Below are 21,421 nucleotides of genomic sequence, written 5' to 3'. Positions count from 1 at the left end.
AGAGCAAGAACTAATAAGTTAAAACTAAAGATTGTAAATAGACACAATGGGGCGAATGTAAACTGTAATTTTTGTGAAAATGAGGAGGAAGATTTGATACATTTTTTGTTTTGCCAGGAATATAGAAAAGAAAGGAATTAAGTAATTGAGCTACAACAACCATACGAGGAAGACCTAAAAAAAAGTGGAATTATTGTTATTTAGTAAAACAAATGTAGAAAAGAAAAAAGAAGTATTAAACCTGATGTTGAGGAAAAGAAAAAAAAAAAATTTAAGATAAACTTTGGAGGCGCCGTTGCAAAGGCAACGATGCCTGACCCCAGAACCTGGAACTGGCAGAATCGCGGTGTTCCCGATTTAAAATCAAGAGTTCTCCGATAAAGGCAAAAAATTTTTTAAGATTGTTAGAATTTCTTGTTAAATGAGAGGGGTTTTGACTTGCAGTCTGCTGATATATTATCTTCGCATAGGATAAACCCAAATTGATTCCGAGATGACAAGTGGCCCACATTCTTCAAGTAGCAGTCAGACGGTGTTTGGCAAGGTACTAATATCCCTTGGTGTGGGGAGTTAAACAATAACATTTTTTTTTTATTATTTTCTGTTATTTTAAATGTAAGTAACATTACGTGCTGTCTAGGCTCAATTGAGAGTGGCAGCATGTAACTATTGATTATCTTTAGGGTGGGCGGGTCCTTATCCTGTGCCTCGCCTAGTTTAAGATTCCCTTATAAACTAATGCCTGATTAGGACCCTATTGGGACTTAAGGTCTTATTTGGGTTTTATTATAGAACCACACTGGAAAAGCTTTACTAATAAAGAAATGGGGGTTTACAAATAGAAAAACTCCAGAGCCTTTGTATATCAGCAGCCAGTTCCTCCCACATTGATTAAAAATTCAAATCAACCAAGCTAAACTTCCCCCCCCCCACCTAACCTATAACCCGTGTCCTTACCAATTTACCTAACGGGGGAGGAGGCTAACGCTCTCCTGCGACCCCCCTTACACTGCCATCGTAATAATACATACAGGTGGCCGCTATTGTACATACACCCCAAAAGTTCAATTTTCTATGAAAATTACCTGTATTTCTATTGCAAAAAATTGAAAAAATGTATTCTAATATATCCTACGGTAATGGGGGCCACCAAGTGGGAACAATGGTTTCGGGTGGGAGAAATTTGAACTACTGTACACGGTTCGTTCTGCTACCCCTATTTACCTACCTTAGAACGCCATGATCAAATTCATATTACTTTCATCTTAATGGTGCATATGTAAATATATGCCTTGACTGGGAATACAAGAGTTTTTAATTGGGTTTTTGTATTTTTGAGTTTCCAAATCCATTGCTACTAATCTTATCTTTGCCAGGTGTTGACATACAGACTAGGCCTGTTTTTTTTTAGTTTAGTTTTCACAAAAAACTAATAGAATAATTTGGTTTATTAAAACTGCAGAATTTTGATGCATAATGCTGTACAAGAGGGTGCGCTGGGAAAATTACTGGGTATTATAGTTGGGTGCACCATGTTCAAGAAAACCCTTAGAGCTATTTTGAGGGTTTATCCTAGTAATCTTACCTAACCCAACCTGGATGGCAGGGCCATACCTGTGCTTGGTTTTACTCTCCTGGATACCCCAACCTAACCTAACCGAGAACACTATAAGTCGTGCCATTTTTTTTTATATTAGTAGGCCTTGCGTCTCATGGTATTTGCAATTATTACCCTATAGCCCTCATAAACAAAGAAGAATTTATGATTTGTGATGCTGCTGGTCAGGTTAAGTTGAGAGTCCAAGAATCCAATCAGGGTAGGATCAAGCATCTAAGTGTAGATTAAGTTAGCATGTATCACCGCTGAGATGGGCTTATGATGTGCTTGCGCATGTCATTTGCAGTTTCACTGTTAGTATGAAAGTAGAGTGTTGATCTAGCTAGTTTTTTTTTTTCAGAGGATTTTTTGATGGAATAGTCTTATGCAATAAGGGGCCATCATAAGCTAACTTATGGTTTTGTTTTGTATATGATGGGGTAATGTATTTCTATCCTACTGCCCCTTAAACCATGGTTCCAGGTTCATTGTTGCTCTCTCCAGTCTCCACAACGCTGTGATTGTGGCCACACTACGAGAAGAAGCGTAGTAGCTGCAAAGCTCTGCAATCTGCAGAAAATTAATTTTCATTAGTAACCTCCTACACAGACAGCACAGCTTGCATACTTTTACTTCTAACTTCAAGGACCTTTCTAATATACCGGGCAACCATGTATCAATCATACCTAAGGCATCATAATTAGAAGAGAAGCAAGATAGGCCACTCAGTCTTTTGTTACTTTCTTGTTTGATACTTGTGGTTTTATCCCAGTAGGGAAATGCCTGTACCACCGGTGGCAGAGGTGGTTGTATCATGGGGCCAAACCCTGGACAATCTCAGTGATTCGTTTGGGGTATCGCATCCCATTCTTGCAATATCTCCCTCCGTTGCCTCAGAGGCCATTTCCATAGAGCTCCTATATGAGGGGATCTGTGAAGGAGTTGGCACTCCAGGTCAAAGTCCAGACCATGTTGGAGAAGGGCGCTCTCCAGGAGGTCCTTGACTTGTCCCCAAGTTTCTTCAGTCAACTATTTCTTGTAAAGAAGGTGTCTGGAGGCTTGAGACCAATCATAGACCCCTCAGCTCTGGACAAGTTTGTCCAACAAATTACGTTTAGAATGGAGACGGCAGACACGGTCAGACAAGTAGTAGGACCAAAGGACTTCATGTGTACTCTGGACCTCAAAGATGCATACTTCCAGATCCCAGTCCATTGGGCCTCAATGAAGTATCTAAGGATCATCCACGACAACAGGCAATACCAGTTCAAGGTACTATGCTTCCATCTTTCAACAGCACCTCAGGTCTTCATGAGAGTTTATACTCTAGTGTCACCCTGGGCCCACAGAATTGGCATCCGTCTCCTAAGATTACTTGGACGACTTGCTGATTCAAGCAGCGTTGGTGGCTACCCTTCTTCAACACTGAGAACCGCAATCTGGGGATCGTGGTAAATCTTGAGAAGTCTTCCCTGCTTCCATTACAGAGACTGTTACACCTAGGCATGATCATTGACACCAGCCTGCAGGCAGAATCCAGATGCTGAGGAAGATGGCAAGCCCCCTCCTTCAACGAGATGCTCTCCTAGCCCAAAAGTGGTTGCATCTCATAGGTCACCTAACATCCCAGGTCCGTCTAATTCGCAACAGCCGCCTGTAAATTAGCTCTCCTTAGTGGCAGCTAAAATCTAGGTGTGTTCAGCATGAGGCCCCTATGGATACACTGTTTCCTAGGGGACCTGAGATGGTGGATGGCAGACAAGAATCTTCGCTGTAGGGTTGATCTTCTGCCCCCCTCCGGAATTAATGCTCTTTTCAGATGCTTCAAAAGAAGGGTAGGGACCCCACGTGCTGCACTAAATGTCCTCCTGGCTCTGGTCAGAGTCCGAAAGTTACCAGCACATAAATCTCCTAGAAATAAGAGGGCAGCCTTCCTTGCCCTGCAGCAGTTCCATTAGTTCCTGGTGGGTCAATCAGTGTTGTTGAAGAGCGACAACACCATGATAGCGGCTTACGTAAACAAGCAAGGCGGTATCTTCCTTTTCGCAGCCCCTTTACCATCTAGCAGTGGAGATGCTAAGATGGGCAGAAGACAACTCGGTGTCCATATCAGCTTGCTTCATTCCGGGCAAGAGGAATGTTCTTTCGGACAATCTGAGCAGAGCAACTCAGATAGTGGGCTCTGAGTGGTCTTTGAATCATCTAGTAGCCAATAAAGTCCTGACTGGGGGGGTTCCCCGACAATGGACCTGTTCACGACGTCCCAGAATAACAAGCTCCTGCTCTATTGTTCACCAGTTCCGGATACTCAGGCTCTCTGGCAAGATGCATTCCAACAACGGTAGGACAATATCAGCGTTTACGCCTTTCCCTGTTCTGCCTGATGAGAAGGGTACGGTAGTCAACAAAGCGAGATTATTTGCAAATCTAGCAATGACCCTTATAGCTTCGTTATGGCATCATGCGGAATGGTTTCCGAAACTTCTTCAGCTCCTGACGGAGGTCCCGAGAGAACATCTTCCACAACACAATTTACCCAGACAATCACATGTAAACATTTTCCACAAAACATTAGAATCCCTACGGCTTCACGCTTTCACAGAGAGGCTTTTCACAACAAGTTGCGAAGAGGATGTCTGGATACCTTCGAAGATCTTCAGCAGACATTTGCCAGCCTAAGTGGACTGTCCTCTATGATTAGTGTTGTGGAAGGAGTATCTATTCCCTCGATGCCTCTATTCCAACAATAGCGAAGTTCCTTGTATACCTTCGGGAGGAAAAGCTCCTTTCAATCTCAGCGGTGAAAAGGCTTTCACTCAGCCTTGACCTTCGCCTTTAGACTGAAAGGAGCTGACCTCATAAGTGTCAGTGTTAGCTCTCTGTCAGCGCAGGGAAGGTCAAGAAGATGATCACCAAGAACACGATCTCTGCTTTGATTCGCAAGGTCACAGACCGAGCGTTGAGTCTCAATCCTTCTCCACAAACGTGATGACCCAGAGCTCATGATGTTAGGGACGTAGGCACGTTCCTAGCATTCAAGAAAAGTTACTCTGTGATGCAGGTCTTACAAGCGGGTGTGTGGACGTCAGACGACCTTCATTGCCCACTACTTCCAAGACGTAACCCACAGGAACATGGACATGTTTGCCATTGGCCCTGTGGTGGCTGCACAATTGGTTTAAATACTTCAGGCTCCTTGATGGACAAGTAGCAGAGGGTTGAGGGTAGAGGTTGTCTGGGATGAATGATTAAGAATGACTAGCTCTTTTCTTTCTTTCATCTTCCCCTCTCTTGTGGAACGCACCTACGGTACTCTGTCTGCTGGTAAAACCGTTTCCTTTGTGTAACCTGGTATAGAAATAATACTTGTTGCGTCCCCATACCCCTGGCGAGGTGGGATTGGGCAACGTCTATGGTTGGTTAAAAAATTCTTACGTTTTTTAGAATTCATACGTAGACTAGTCACACTGCTATTATCGCAATTACACAGATTGCTCAGGTCGCTAAATTGTCCCATTGCATGTAGAGTTGTGTTAGGGTTTTCTACCTCGGGAAACCCCCTGGTCAAAATCCAGCCAGGTGATTACGACTTCCACCCACCTAAAGGATGAGTCATCCCTAATAAAGAGTGAAAGGGTATTAGTGTTGGAAAAGATGACAAATTTAAAGTAATTTGTATGTTTCGTGACCATACAAACCTTGAGCTCTTCATATAAATTTAGTCTGCCATCACCTAGCCCCCCTGCAAGACCTACCCGCAATCAAAAGTGGCGAGTCAACACCGGCGTGTGTGAGCGAGGTAGCTGGTACTACACTATCTTCCACTAGCTAGCTGTGGGGTAGTTACACCTTGCTGAAGGTCTACTGGCTAGTCTTTCAGCTTCGCCAAAAGTATATCCCTAATAAAGTGCTCAAGGTTTATACAGTATTGTTAGGAAAAATGAAAATTACTTTCAAATTCATTATGTCCGTGCAGAGGACCCTGCATACGTGCTCTCAATTGCTTACACGACCTTTTTCTGAGAGCACACCTTTACCTTCTTAAGAGTTTTATGTTCACCAGTATGTACGTCCTAGACATACCTTCAGACTTCACTGGATCACCTTGCTTTGGATCCCCATGCATACGTTCTTGGAATGTACCTCGCACTGGATCCTCATGAGTACCTTTCAAGAATGTACCACATACTAGATCTATGCTTGCAGATTCCCCAAGAGGAAGAAGCCTACGTGTGCACCAGATCACCAAACGTTGGTTCCCCTTAAAGCAAGAGCCCTATGCATACAGGATATTCTTATGAGATCCTACCAAGGAAGATGTCTTTAAAGACATCCAGGAAGAACAATTATCCGGAGTATTGTACGTGTGACTCCCACCGTTTCTCTCCCCCACAGGAGAGATAGTGTGCTACCAAGTACATTCCACTTGGGAAAGGGATTCAGGGATCCCAGTATGTTCTCGTCTCATCTGCGAGGTGAGAAGGTAAGTACTGGTAACGTTCCCTTCTCCATGTACCGTATATGTATCGGTACACGGTACAGGTACTTACACACCTGCTACCTGTGCTCTTTATTTTCACTAGGAATGAGCACACACACCCGCTGTTGTTAGAAATAAAGGGCCCTGCTCTTCTTTCCCTTCCTGAAAGAGCACACACTTGCTTTCAGGAGAGATAGAGGAAAGCAGTGCATGCCGAGAGTTGTCATTTTGGGAACATTCATCAGTATGTATTACTTTTGCACCTATAATCAATCATGCAATATGTACCAAGATTGTGCCCATCTTTAAGCAGTATATAATTCTGTACAGGTGTTCACATGCCTGTTACTAGGGTTCTCATACCCTTGATCTGGAGAAGAGGGCTGCTGTCCTTCCTCTTAACAGTTCCCAAAAGAAAACAAGATCAGGATTGCTCTGAACACTACCGATCATAGAGAATTCACATTACTTATATGGTATCATCAGCAAGACTCCTCACCAACTACAGGCCTTCACACAACATACCTAGATATTGCTCAGTGCCATGGTTTTATGTTCACACATCAGAAATGGAAGCACCTGTTCCTTCTCCAGCCTCTGAGGGGATGAGAGGTAGGAGCACTTTGGCCTCTTGAAGAGTCAGACTTTGAAGCTGTCATCCCTTCCTCTACTAAGTTTCACCTCTGACTGATCTCTCCCTTTGTACGTGTGGAAGGGACGGTATGTAACCAAATGTGCCTACTCAGGAGTATGGCCCGAGTACATTGGATACTTTGTACATAAAGCAAAAGGTTATGTATCAGATGCTTTCTTCCCCAAGAATACTTTTCAGTATGTTTGTCAGGTGATCACCACTTCTGTTCTGTGTTATGCAATAGGACATTTTATATATGTTCTTTAGTGCTTCGTTCTCGCTCTGGACTCATATTACGAATTCAGCTTGCTTGTTCTCCATGATCATCATACCCACAGTATCAGCCATGATTGGGAATTATACAATCGGCAGCCATGAGTGGAATCGTGCAATTGAGAACCTCGCTATCAGGAACAAAGTGATCAGGATTCATGCAACCAGAACTTCTGCTCGTTCTTAAGGCCACCGGGTAGCTAATTCACCTGTTTCTGTTACCTGCTTCTCAGTGCTCATACTGTCCTGAAATGAAAGTGGAAGAGGTCACTGAAGAACAGGCTGACCGATCAGGCAGAGTCTTTCGAGACTTCAACTGATTCTTCTGTATGGTTTCTAGGGAGACGCAGTGCTGTACCAAAACCCAACCCCCTCGAAGGGTTTTAGTACGAGGTACAGGAGATTACGTTCGTACTACTAGTGATCATTCTCTAATGATACCGGGGATGAGCACTACTGGTTAGGACGTGGACGGCCACCCTCATCTCTCCTCTCTCTAGAAGTTCCCGAGACACTTCGGTGACACCATCGCTCAAGATCTGCTTACTGGCCGGTACTGCTCATCGAACTAGATCTTCCCACTCTGTCACAAGTTATAGGTACAGTATTGATGGTGACTTCTCAAGTTTGATCTCAGCATGTGAACAAGAACCGAGATCCCTCATTATGCTCGCACTGTTGTCAGTGAGGATCGTGCGCAATCAGGGAAAGGTATTCAATTACCCCTCTCTATTCAAAGACCCGCTGGCTGGTATCCTAGGAGCAAAAGGATTCTATGATGAAATATTGAGATGATGTTACGGAAGAATCCAGGGTAGACCATTCGATTTGAGTCGTACAGTTTCTTTCCCTATGAAGGAGATAATGCAGGATGGATATCATTTCTTAACCCTTTTACCCCCGGGGTTTTTGGAAATTTCCAACCCTTAACCCCCAGGGGGTTATTTTTTTCCCAGCACATTTTGCAGTATATTTTTTTTTAAATTGCTCTAACAGCCTTAATTTTTGTCATAGAGAGGTCAGGTTGGTCTCATTCTCTTGGAAAATCCCTGAATTTTCTCAAAAAATTATCAAAAAATATGAAAAACAAATTTTTACAGCATTTTTTTGCAAGGACGTACTGGTACGTCCATGGGGGTAAAGGGATGGCTTTTGTGAAACGTACCAGTACGTCCTTTGGGGGTAAAAGGGTTAAGGAAGGTATCCTATACATTCTCGCTTTATTCGTGAGGTATGAGGATACGTTCTGGGAAAGGGCAACCACAAATTAAGGATCCTCAACTGAACATCCTGAGGTGTACTGCAGAATACAGGCTTTTTCCAATAGTGGTCGTCTATCAGAGAGGGGCTAGTTTGATCGGAGAGGCATCGCCCCAGAAGTTAGCTGCAGAACCACCACCACAATCCGGTCAGGATTCCGAGTCTCTAGACAAGTTAGACCCTTGTCCAGCTAAATGTAATTTGACTCATCTCTGCTTTCTCCAGAGAGTGAATTAGGGAAAAGAAAGGCATTAACTCAAAAGTAAAGAACAAACGATTGTCTTCTACGAGAGACTGTACATTCTCGCGATAAGTCATCGCCACCGAAGACAAAGAGGGCAAGACTAGCATCCCCTGAACCTGCTGATTTCCTGTGGCCTGTTGACATGAGTCACTTAGAGTCAACATCCAACGAGCCTTAGGAGGAATCTTCTTTCTTGAGACTTTTGAGATGCTTGTCGAGTCAATGGATTAGGTGGCAGTTCCACAGGATAGAGCCTCGTACGGTAGAGGTTCTTCGCGTTGGATACCGCCTCCCATTCAATAAGTCTCTCACTCCACTGCCGATGAACCGGTCATAGTATTCGAGAGGATCCATCAAAGATCTCCTCCAGGAAGAGGTCAAACAGGTGTTGGATAAGCAAGTGGACAAGGGGTCAATGACTCTTCTCCAGGGTTCCACAACACCCTCTTTCTAGTGCAGAAGAGGCTTGAGATCAGGTATCAATCTGTCCTATCTGAATGACTTTTATTTCTGCAAACGAAGTTCAAGCTGGAGACCCCAACATGGTTTTACAAGCAATACAACGCAACGACTTTCTTTTGTCCATAGACCTGAAAGGCGTATACAGTACTTCCAAATCCCAATTCATCAGGATTTATTCAAATATCTTTAATTTGCCCTGGGAACAAAACCTTTCCACAGCACTTCGAATGTTCACTAGGGTGTTCTCGCTAGTCTCAACCTGGGCTTGTGATGGAGGTACGACTTCTCTATTACCTTAAGAAAGTCCAAATCCCAACCTCTTCTCGAGTTTTGTGAGGATCTGGGTATCCAATTTAATCTGAGGAAGTCTGTTCTTGCCCAAAGTCAGAAGATTGTCTACTTGGGAATGGTGATCTACATGGTCCAAGGCAAAGTGTTCCTATCAAAGTACAAGTTGCAGAGGTTGAGGAAAGTTATGACGGCCTTCTTGATACAGGAATCTCTCACAGAGAAGAACTGGGAGAGATTGCTAAGACATCTATCTTCCCTGGAACATATGGTTCCACATGGAAGGTTGCACCTTTGTTCCATTCCATTCCCAGGGATATGAAACGTCATCGCAGACAATCTTAGAGTTGTCGCGATCAATTTGCGGCCTCATAATGGGTTTTTGAATCCTCTATTGATGTAGGAAATCCTGACTTAGTTTGGTTCCCCAATAATCGACATGTTTGCCACTCCCTTCAACAACAAACTCACAGGTTATTACTCACCAGTACCAGATCAAACAACAGCACTAGAGGACACATTCCATCACCTGTGGGATGGCCTCGACATTTACACCTTCTCACTGTTTTGTCTTATAAGGAGAGTGATCAGCAGAGCCATCATTATGCTCATTCTCCAGATCACTCTGATAGCACTGAAATGGCTATACACAAGGTGGTACCCAGACCTTTTACATCTACTGACAGAAGTTTTGAGAGTTTCCAACTTGGTACAATCTCCTATGTCAACCACACATGAAGAAACAACACCGTGCAGTGGGCTGGCTGTCCCTTGACAGGTGGAGGTTATCCATCATCTCCTCAGAGAGAGGCTTTTCACATCCAAGTCTGGATGCCTCCGATAGTCTTTAACAGCAGTCTACCATGCAAAATTGGTGGTCTTCACTGACTGGTGTTGTAGGAGGAACGCTTCTCCGCTTAAATCCTCTGTTCCATTAGTTGTGGACTTTCTGGTGTACCTTTGGGATGAGAAACTCCTTTCAGTTTTAGTGGTTAAAGACTATCACTCTTCTTTGAACCAGGTCTTTAGACTGAGAGGAATAGACCTCTCTTCTTTGTGACAATAATCAGCTTTGACTTAGTTTCGAACAATCTTGTCCCCCTCAGAAAATCAAGCCCACAGTTTGGATTGAGACCAGAGTCCTTGATCACTTTGAAAGGCCCTCTCTGAACCATTTACGAGGATCTCAGACAGGGATTTCACTCTTGAGACAGTCTTTCTCTTAGCCTTAGCCTCATCCAGAAATTGATATAGTAAGCCCTGCTCCTTTTCAGGACATCATTATGCTCATTCTCCAGATCACTCTGATAGCACTGAAATGGCTACACACAAGGTGGTACTCAGACCTTTTACATCTACTGACAGAAGTTTTGAGAGTTTCCAAGCTTTGTGTCTAAGATAGTGTTCCCATCATGATTTTAGGTTCAAGCATGAGAATGACTGGCCTTCTTTCCCTCTCTTGGGATCAGCCGGTGAATCGTTATGGAGCTGAAACAGACACTAATGTGATGGGTTGTCCTTTTAATATGAGTAAAAGTGTAAAATCCCCACACTCCCTTTGAAGGGGAGTGTGACAAACAAAACAAACCCAATACAGTCCATTATTCCCATTGAAGATAGGTTCTTGTATGAAAAAATGCGTAGGCTGTGACACATTAAGTTATTCAACCATGGGTCATGGGATGCTAGGATCCTTTGTTCTGATCTTCTATCCAGACTAAACATTGTGATCCTGGGCTAGTTAGTAGAGCAGGTCTTCCTCCCTCCTAAGGATGCCTCCCCAACTAAAGGACAAAGGTTTGTATTCACAAAGGAGTAAATCACAGTTGTTCCGTAACCGAAATACAAACCACGCTATTTACATGGGGTATTACTTTCGGCGTAGCTGAATGACAAGCCATTAGATTTTTAACGGGGTTAACTACCCCCTCACTAGTTAGCGAGGGGGTAGGGGAGGGGTAGCTAGCCACCCCTCCCCCCTCACACACCAGTGAACAGATCACGCTTTTGGCACGGGTGATGGTCAGACGTGTCTACCTCACCCTCTCATATTGACAGCCTTAATCTGTTTTGCTTTTTCTTACAGTTGTGTGTTCGAAAGTTGCCCTGGCTTACCCGACCGCCCTTGTGGGACTTTTATGTCGACGGTCGAGACGGACCCTCACACCTTGTGTCCGTACTGCAGAGGTCAACGGTGTGATAGAGACAAAGTTTGCAGTGAGTGCAGGAAGTGGTCTACCTCCTAGTGGGAGAGGTTTTTCCGGCGACGGAAGAAGAAGTCTAAGCAGGATCTTTTTCCTTCAAGGGTTTCCTTGAAGAAGGAAGGTTCCAAGGACTCTTCTTTCGTTGCCCGAACCTCCTCCGAAGCTCCCATTCAATCGGTCTCTCGTGAGAGGCCGGCGAGTGGTAGCGTAGGCCATTCTTTTGTTGACCAACCTCGGGGTTCGGGAGAGGGAGTTGCCTCCCATAGCGAGGCAGCTCCTCTTTCTCCTCCGGGGGAGGATTTTAATAACACTGTGTATAATGATGATTTATTGCAGCTTTGGGCTTCCTTGGGGCTTAAGGGTTCGCCCTCCAGGGAAGCCCTGTTTGACTTGATCCAGTTGGTCGCAGCTGTCAAACAGTCGCCGGCGATAGCGGAGGTAGATCCTCTGTCTATCGTTGACGTTGTTGTGGCAGGGGCTTTCGACGGGTCGGGTCAAACCCCTGCCTTGGTTGCTGATGTTGCTGAAGGCTCAGTTCCCCCCTCCGAACATCCTTCGAGGGAGGAGCTGAGTCCAACGGTCTCTCCTGCGGGTGATTCTCCCCCTCGGGGGAGTTCACTGACAGAGACTCCTCTTTGGAGGACCGACGATGGTGTTCCTGCTCCTAGAGGTTGTCTTCGCCGCAAGGCTCGCCCTCCTCTTTGTCGTAGAGGTCTTCCTTCTCCCTACAAGGGATTTACGAGGCACCTCTTCGGTTCTTCGCCCTCGACGTCCCCCGCAGAGGTTCCTCCTCGACGTGAGTCGACTGTTGCAGCTGCATCACTGGACCTCTCTGCAGATCGTTCGCGATCTCCCACACCTGCCAGACCTGTGGATCTTCCTTCTCCGTTCCTGGAAGCTGACGCGCAGTGGGCGCCCAAGCACCCCGTTTTCCAATGGGCACCGGTCCCTTCGGGGCAAAAGGGCTTGTCTCATAATGTGAGCAAGTCCCTTAAGTGCCAGGTTTCACCTGTGCGCCCGTGTTCTGCGCGCTCGTGCGCTGTTGCTGAGGACCATCCTACGCGCCAGCGACCTCCTGCAGCAGAAGCAGAGTCAACTCGTCAGCGCTCTCCTGCTCGTCACCGATCTCCTGCTCGCCAGCGCTCGCCTACGCGCCAGCGATCTCCTACTCGCCAGCGCACATCTGCGCACCCTGTTCCTGGCACGCGCCATGCGCGCCCACAATCTCCAGCTCGCCAGTGATCTTCTCCTGCGCGCCATCGTACGCTCGCGCGCCCATGATCCCCGGATCTGGGCGCAGGCAAGAAGACTCTTCCTTCTCCTTCTCGCCCGCAATCACCTGCGTGCCCTCGGAACTCGCCCACGTGTCAGCCCTTGCCTGCGCGCCATCGTGTGCACTCACCTTTGCGCACTTCCAGAGTTGGACGAGACACTACGCGCTCACGAGCAGCCTCCGGTACGCGCTTCTACACCTGCTGGCCCTGCCCCCCAGCCGTCTTCTCCAGACCGTGCACCTGCACGCCCGCGTGATCCATCGCCTGCGCGCAAGCACTCTCTAGCGCGCCCGCGCGTCCACGATCCTGCTTACCGAAGGTCACCTACGCGTTCACGTGCAATCTCACTTGTGCGTGGTCGCTCACCTTCTCACCCTACGCGCCGTCATTCTCTTGGCTGCCAACGCTCGCACGCGCGCACCCTCGCCCACGCGCCCCCTTGCCCGTGCTTTCATCTCCGCACTCTCGCGCGAACCTGCGATTTTTCCATCCCGCGACCTCAAGCGCGATTCCCGCTGGGTTTCGCAACGCGAGCAGCCTAGCGAGTCTTCAGGAGCGCGTACAACCAGGTCATCATCTTCACGATACCCCCCGCAGGCGCAGAGCAGCGAGCTCACAGGAGGAGGGGAAGTCTTCAGAGAGTTCTAGGCACCAATGTTCTTCTTCCTTTCAGGCAGGCCCTATGGTTTCTACTCCGAAGGATCGCCCGATCCCCTTCCCTCCAGTGGGAGTCTCTGACACTGCGTCTGTCAGTCAACAGCCTTGGTTTGGGTCCCTTATCAGAGCGGTCGGCCAGGCTGTTAAGCCTGCCTTCGCTGATTTGGGTCTCAAACCAACGACAGCTTCGACCCCACTGAAGAGGAAGAGAGGAGTAGAGTTCGTGGTGACTTCTCCTAGGGTCAAACTGGCTCCTAAGAAGTCCGTAACGAAGGCTCCTTCCCCCCTCAGACGTTCTCTCCTTCTTCTGTGGACGAAGCTTTTCCGTCCTCAGGAGAATCTATCGAGCTGAGACCTTCTCCCACCGCACCAATGGGAGAGACCCCACCACGAGTAGGAGAATCGTCGTGTGTTGGGGCGGAGAAGAGCCCTCAGACTTCTTTACTGGAGTCCTGCATCCCTCCTAAAAGGGAACCGAAGGACTCGAAGACCGTCCCGAAGTCTTCTTCACAGATTCGACCAGAGCCAGCGAGACCCCAGGAGAATGTCCACGACGTGTCCCCCCAAGTAGAGCAGTTGGGGACAGGAGACTTTGCTGCCAGTTCACCAGGAGGAGAGCAGCATGATTCAGAGCACGCCTTCTGGCAAGTCCTGGCTTTGATGAGGCATCTCAACAAGTTCAAGGACCCGGAGACTGCCCCTCGTGAAGGCAAGGATACGGTCTTGGACCAAGTCTATGGCACTCAGAAACCCTCTAAGGCCAGTGCGGCTCTGCCTTAGTCCCAAGGGGTGAAGAGTGTCAGAGATAAGGTTGAGGGCCAGCTTTTTGAGCTCTCCTCCTCCAGCCGTTCCTCTGCTGGTAACAAGCTCCTCCCACCTCCTCGTGTGCAACAGAGGATTTACTTTGAGATCATGGAGGAGCCTTGTTTAGCTCTCCTGCTCCACCACTCCGTGGAAGAGCTTAGCAGGGGAGTCTCTCTTGAGAGACTCTCCAACCGGCAGGTGACATTCTCGGCAAGAGAGATCCTGAGTCAGGAGAAGATCGCAAAGTGTGCCATGCAGGCCACTTCGTGGCTTGATGTCTGGCTAGGGTCTCTGGGCATCCTGCTGCGATCCAAGGATCTGTCCAAGGAGAGCACCAGGAAGGCCCTGGAGACCTTCCTCCTCTCGGGCACACGTATCATCGAGTTTCTGGCCCACCAAGTTTCGAACTTGTGGGCAAACTCGATCTTGAAACGACGTGATGCGGTGACCGAGAGGTTCCACTCGAAGGTCCCAGCCGTGGATGTCTGCAAACTCAGATACTCTTCCATCCTAGGAAAGAGCCTGTTTGAGCCCAAGGATGTGAAACAAACAGGCAGCTGAGAGGTGGAGGAAATCGAACCACGATTCTCTCCTCCAAAGGGCTCTTACATCTAAGCCCTACAAACCTCCAGCACCTCAGCAACCTCGCCAGTCCAAGACGACGAAACCGGCAGCGGCAGCAAAGACGAGAGTGTCCAAGCAGCAGCCCTTTCCTGTCAAAGATAAGAAGGGTGGAAAGTCCTCCAGGGGAGGCAAGAATCCTAGAGGGAGCGGCCAAGGCCGCAAACGCCAGGATTGGCAATCCCCCTGCATGTCCACCAGTAGGGGGATGCCTGCAAAGTTGCGCATTCAGGTGGCAGCAACTCGGGGCCGATTCCTGGACGATCTCCGTGATCAGTCAGGGATATCGCGTCCCGTTCATAACATCTTTTCCTCCCCTGACAGCGAATCCAGTGTCGTTGAGCTCCTATGCCATGGGATCGGTAAAGGGGCTAGCCCTTTGGGCAGAAGTTGAGACCATGCTCAAGAAGGATGCTCTCCAGGAGGTCGTTGACGGCTCCCCAGGCTTCTTCAGTCGACTCTTTCTTGTAAAGAAGGCGTCTGGAGGCTGGAGACCCGTCATCGACCTCTCAGCCTTGAACAAGTTTGTCAAACAAACTCCGTTCAGCATGGAGACAGCAGACATGGTCAGACTTGCAGTGAGACCGCAAGACTTCATATGTACACTGGATCTGAAGGATGCGTACTTCCAGATCCCAATCCATCCGTCTTCCAGGAAGTACTTGAGATTCAGCCTAGACAACAAGATCTACCAGTTCAAGGTGCTGTGTTTCGGTCTCTCCACAGCACCCCAGGTATTCACCAGTGTTCACCCTGATATCTTAGTGGGCACACAGGATCAGCATCCGTCGCCTCCGCTATCTGGACGACTGGCTGATCCTGGCAGACTCGGAATCGACCCTTCTTCGACACCGAGACAAGCTTCTGGGACTTTGCCAAGATCTAGGGTTCGTGATAAATCTCGAGAAGTCTTCTCTGCTTCCATCTCAACGACTGGTATATCTAGGTATGATATTGGACACCAATCTCCACAAAGCCTTCCCATCAGACGACAGGATAGCAAGGCTGAGGAGGGTCGCAGATCCTTTCCTCAGACGAGAAGAGCTTCCAGCCCAATCGTGGTTACGTCTCCTAGGTCACCTTTCCTCCTTGGCCCGTCTGGTTCCAAATGGCCGCCTGAGGATGAGATCCCTGCAATGGCGGCTCAAGTCCCGGTGGAATCAAGGCCATGATTCCCCGGACATTCTGGTCCCCATGGGTCCTGCGGAACGGACGAACCTTCAGTGGTGGGTGACGGACGGAAACCTTCGAAAGGGAGTGGATCTTCTCGTCCTCCCTCGGATTTGATGCTGTTCTCGGACGCTTCAAAAGATGGGTGTGGGGCCCATGTTCTGAACCACAGGATCTCAGGCCTATGGTCAGAATCAGAAAAGTGCCTCCACGTAAATCTGCTAGAAATGAAGGCCGTATATCTGGCACTTCAACAGTTCCAACGGATCCTGGCGGGTCACCCCGTGGTGGTGATGAGCGACAACACCACGGTAGTGTCTTACATCAACAAGCAGGGAGGTACCTTTCCACAACAGCTATCCCATCTTGCAGTAGAGATAATAAGATGGACCGAAGTCCACTCGATTCCACTATCGGCTCGCTTCATTCCTTAAGAGAACAGCTGCAGTTCTTCCCCGAGTGCAAGCCCTGTTTGTGAGTACAGGAAGGACGAAGAGGAGGGTCACTAAGAACACCATCTCAGCTTTGATTCGCAGGGTCATCCACCATTCCCTGAATCCAGACCCTCCTCCATCACGTTGCCCTAGAGCACACGATGTCAGAGGCATCGCTACGTCCCTGGCATTCAAGAGAAACTTCTCAGTGACGCAGGTTCTACAAGCTGGGGTCTGGAAGCGTCAAACGACCTTCACAGCCCACTACCTGCAGGATGTGACCCACAGGAGGCTCGATACGTTCTCTATCGGCCCTGTGGTGGCTGCATAACAGCTGGTCTAACCTCGGGCTCCTTAATGGACAAGTAGCAGAAGGTTGAGGGCATTGCTACCCGGTTTTAGTCTGCATGAATGAAAAAGTATGTCTGGCCCTCACTCTTTTCTTCATCCTCCCCTCTCTTGGGGAAAGCAGCATCCTGGGTTCTCTGCATAGCTGACCTCAAACCACTGCAGGTAAACCATGCTTCCTTGTGTTCCTAGTATCAAATAATACTGTTGCGTCCCCCATACCCTGACGAGGTGGTATTGGGAACGTCCTAGCCTAGAATTCTATCTAAAGGACTTCATGTCAACTTCCTATGACGAGTCACACTTCTTTCCTTCACACACAAGCTTATGTAGGAACTTGCAAGGTGCAGGGACTCCTTATCTCGAGTGCTACACACTCGGATTCTGAGTCCCCGGGCAAAGCCAAAGCCAGTGAGGCTGGGACTTACCACCCTACCTAAGGGTTAAGTCACCCCATGTAAATAGCGTGGTTTGTATTTCGGTTACGGAACAAATGACAAATTCGGAGATAATTTGTATTTTTCCTAACCATACAAATCTTAGCTATTCACTCATACTTGCCTGCCAGCCCTGTCCCCCGTGAAGTCCTACCTCTAAGCAAAGTGAATCAGTTCACCGGTGTGTAAGGGGGGAGGGCTAGCTAGCTACTCCTCCCCTACCCCCTCGCTAACTAGCTACCCCTCCCCTACCCCCTCGCTAACTAGCGAGGGGGTAGTTAACCCTCATTAAAAATCTAATGGCTCATCATTCAGCTACACCGAAAGTAATACCCTATGTAAATAGCTAAGGTTTGTATGGTTAGGAAAAATAAAAATTATCTCCGAATTTGTCATATTTTGAAATTATTTGTATTTTTCATACCTATATATAAACTCAAGTCCTTTAAATTTCACTTCCTGCCGCATCTACTCCGCAAATCCTAGGCAGAATTTGAATAAAGGAGTAATGCGTTGGCAGACCCGGGCCTCTAGTGATACTGCGTGGTGGTTACCAGAACCTCGATAATTCTTCATTAGCCATTACCAGCTGTTGCCAAAATCTACCCCTACTAAAGAACTTTGGATTATATTGCTAATAAAAATACAAATTACTTTTAAAATTTGTGATACAATAGTACTTTAAAAAAGATAAAGATTTTCTTATTAAAACCCTTGATGATTTACAGACTGAATTTACTGTTGAGGAGCAAGAAGCTGTTCAAAAAATTTTACGTCAGAAGCTTGGTTCCTCATTCATCAGTCAGAGAAGTGGAGCAGGAGGCCAACGTATTGCATACATCGAGGGATGGCGACTTATAGCCCTTGCAAATGAAATTTTTGGCTTTAATGGATGGAGCCACTCTGTTACAAATCAGACTATTGGTAAGATCAGTGAATGTGTTTTGTTCTTTTCAGTCCTTATATTCTTAATTTTCCATATTACTTTCAAGAAGTAGTTTCTGTATTGATAGATATACATGGATGTTGGCAGGTTTGATAAAGCTACTGTAGAAAAGGAAATCTTTCATTATTCTTAACCTACTTATGCAGATGTAAATTATTGTACACCAGGTGTTTATGAGAGATTAAGAAAATTCACCCTCAGAATGACTTTTAACTTATCTCTGTGTTATTAGATATCTTTTTCTCTGCAATGAATACTGTAGGTGGTGTTTAGTTTGATTCGTTAAACTATTTACAGTAGCCTTGTTTGTTCCCATATGAACAAACCTTCCGCTATTTATTTGGATATTACATCTAGCGGTAGCTGGAGGGCAGCTATTACTGTAGATTTCAAGTGCGAGGTGACAACCCTACCTAATCACTACAGTGGGTAGGTACGTAGTGGGTGGCTGAGGGCTACTCAGCCACTTATATCTACTCACGGTTCAGTGAACCACTTCACTTTTTATTTTTGGCTGGTAGAGAGCGGATGTCTCCTCTCTCTCCCTTCAAGGCTTAGCCATTTACCAATATTGCTTTACGCTCATTCTATTCTTTATAGATATGACTTGTTTCTACACAACGGTCCACTTCAGGGTAATGTGGCGGTTTCAGATGTCAATGTTTGTTCTGCGAGGTATTGGAAGGATTCCTGTGCGCTGACGACTCCTCTTAAGGGTTTCCTTTTCCATTCGCGGGTTGAGTTTATTCTTCCCCCTCGGAGGGGAGGAACTTTTAATCCTCTATTTAAATTTTCCTTAGCGCTTCATGACGACATCGGGTGTGAAGTCGGTGACTGTAGCTGCGGCTGACATCTTTGCTGTCGACTAGGTATACTCCCGTTCGCCCTTCCTTTGACTTTCGCTGACAACGAATATTCTCACCTTCTGCCGATCTCGTAGTCTCCCAACATTCCACAATTTTTCTCTCTCTCTACAGGAAATGTTTCAGCATGTATACAGCTCCTGCGTGTCGAGGATTGCGAAATCAAGGAAGATCGTCAACCAAGGGTTTATTCAACAATCGATCTTCCTGCTTGATTAGGATGTCGTTCGTGACATTCCAATGATATGATCAGAATTTTATTCTGTTCAATGATCGCAGGAGCAAGACCCATCCCTTCGTCTTCCTGGTCGGTCAGGATGTCGTTCGCGACAATCCAGTGATGAGTTCAGAATTTTTTCTGTTCAACAATCGCAGGGGCAAGACTCATCACCTCGTCTTCCTGGTCAGTGAGGTTGTCATTCGTGATAATCAGAAGTTGGACACCCATTAGGCTGTCTTTTGTGATGATCATTGATTGCCAGAGATTGCAACGATCACGAAATCGTAGTTTATCATGATCTCAACGTTCTTCTTGAAAAAGAACACCTGTTCGGTTTCTCCTTCGAGGGACTACTCTAGCAGGATTCCCCTTAGGGAAATCCCCTTCTGGGACAACTCAGAATTAAGCCTTGGCTTTTTTCTCTAGCAACACTTTATGTTAACCTTCCTTTGAGATAGAAAGAACCCTTTGTAAGGAAACGGAGTGCTGCTCGGAGGTTTGCATCCATGTGTAAGATTTCCCCTTCCGAGGGAGTGTCTTTACACAACTTTTGCGCATGTTTACGCTCATGCTCCAGATCATGAGTTATACACTCACGGTTGTGAGCTCAGGATGCTCGTGGTCTCAATCACGAGCTTTTTATGGTCATGCTCATGAGCTAGACGCTTGTGATCGTGAACCAGACACTCAAGTTAGCGCTCATGCTCATGATCGCGAACAAGATAGTGACCTCGATTGCGACATTAGTCTTTCCTCAACCTCTTAGAACTCACGATCGTGCTCGCGCTGACGAGCGAGACGCTCGCGATCACTCACGCTGACGCTTGTGACCACTTTTGTGTCTCTAGTCGCTTTATCTTTGAGGACACTTGGGATCACGAGCTAGTCGCTCATATTCACAAGCGCACTCAAGCTTACGAGCACGCTCACGCTCATTAGAAGGAAATTCACGGTTGCGAGCATGACGCTCGTGACCATAATTATGATGTCAGTGTTTACACTTCTTGAGAACGTTTAAGTGATTGCAAGTGAGACGTTCGCGGTCACACTCACGTTGTAGTGGTTTGTGGACTGTGGCTAGATGTAGCACGCAAACTGCCTAGTGTCCGAATGCCAACCGCACTCCAACGTTCACTACCAAAAAAGTAAAATTGTGGAATACCCAAAAATCTAGGTAATAGTGCAAGAGAACTGGGCACTGGTTACCACCCCTTGATTTTATACTGGGCAAGGGGACCCAGCTAGAACTGTAGTTGCGTAATATTATCCAGAGGTAAGCCCATTTCGGGTTATGTAAGTACTAAACATTAGGAGAGGAAAAAAAAAAAAATGGGGGAAAAACAATGATACCAAAGAAAAAAAACTAAATTAGTGGCTGAGAAGGGGACGTCTATGGTGTAGTGAATAAAACAGTTTACATACAGGTCTCCAAAAACCAGAAGCAGCAACCTAGATATATCCAGGCAGAGCCTCTTAGGATTCAATCTAGAAGATACAATGTAAATATACAAGTATAAATAGTATATATATCTTGGCTAAATTCTAATGTTATTAGAATGATTGCTTGCATCAATATCAAAGGGATTATGAAATAAGGTTGCACATGGCCCTGACTCTACATTCTCACCTCTACATCAGAAAGATACGTTCACGCTCGTGGTCGTGAGTTACGTGCTCACGAGCGAGACACTTGTAACTGCGATCGTGATCACGAAGTTCTCGCTCGCGCTCTGGATCATGGAATACACTCTCACGGTCACGAGCAAGATTCTTGTGATCATGATCGCGAGCGTCTTGAGGTAAGATCACGAACGAATTTGACGCTCATGAGCTACAAGGCTGTATATCAGGCTAGACACACTCAATCTAAAGCTAAATGTTCATATCGAGAGGCATAAGCTCACAATCATGATCTAGATACTCACGCTCACGAGCGAAGCGCTCGTGCTTTGGTGTCAAGCATTCTTTCGTGCTAGAGACTCAAGTGAGATGCAAGATAAGGGCTACCTCCAGCTTCTGCTAAAAGCTTCTGCTGAAAGAATATCCACATAAATAATTCCAGGTTTGTATTTGTTAGGGGAAAATACAAATTATCTCTGAATTTGTCATTTTTCTCCTATTACTTGCCCCCCAAATGACAACATCTTGTCGGACAATTTAGTAGAGGTGATTCAGCAACTCTCAATCTTTTCTCCTACTGGGAGA

General features: G+C 46.7%; 1 protein-coding gene across 1 annotated transcript in view; it reads left to right on the top strand.

Annotated features, from left to right (window-relative positions):
- The first annotated feature begins 311 nt into the window (after nucleotides 1-311).
- Nucleotides 312-21,421, top strand: part of LOC137630156 (uncharacterized) — a 93,620-nt gene continuing 72,510 nt past the window's right edge. Inside the window, exons 1-2 of the mRNA XM_068361609.1 lie at nucleotides 312-544; nucleotides 17,916-18,111. Of these exons, the coding sequence (XP_068217710.1) occupies nucleotides 494-544; nucleotides 17,916-18,111 (247 nt within the window). The 5' untranslated portion in view covers nucleotides 312-493. The remainder of the gene's footprint in view (nucleotides 545-17,915; nucleotides 18,112-21,421) is intronic.

The sequence above is a fragment of the Palaemon carinicauda genome, chromosome 38 (assembly GCF_036898095.1).
Source record: "Palaemon carinicauda isolate YSFRI2023 chromosome 38, ASM3689809v2, whole genome shotgun sequence".
Taxonomy (NCBI): domain Eukaryota; kingdom Metazoa; phylum Arthropoda; class Malacostraca; order Decapoda; family Palaemonidae; genus Palaemon; species Palaemon carinicauda.
This window is presented reverse-complemented; position numbering and strand designations above follow the sequence as displayed.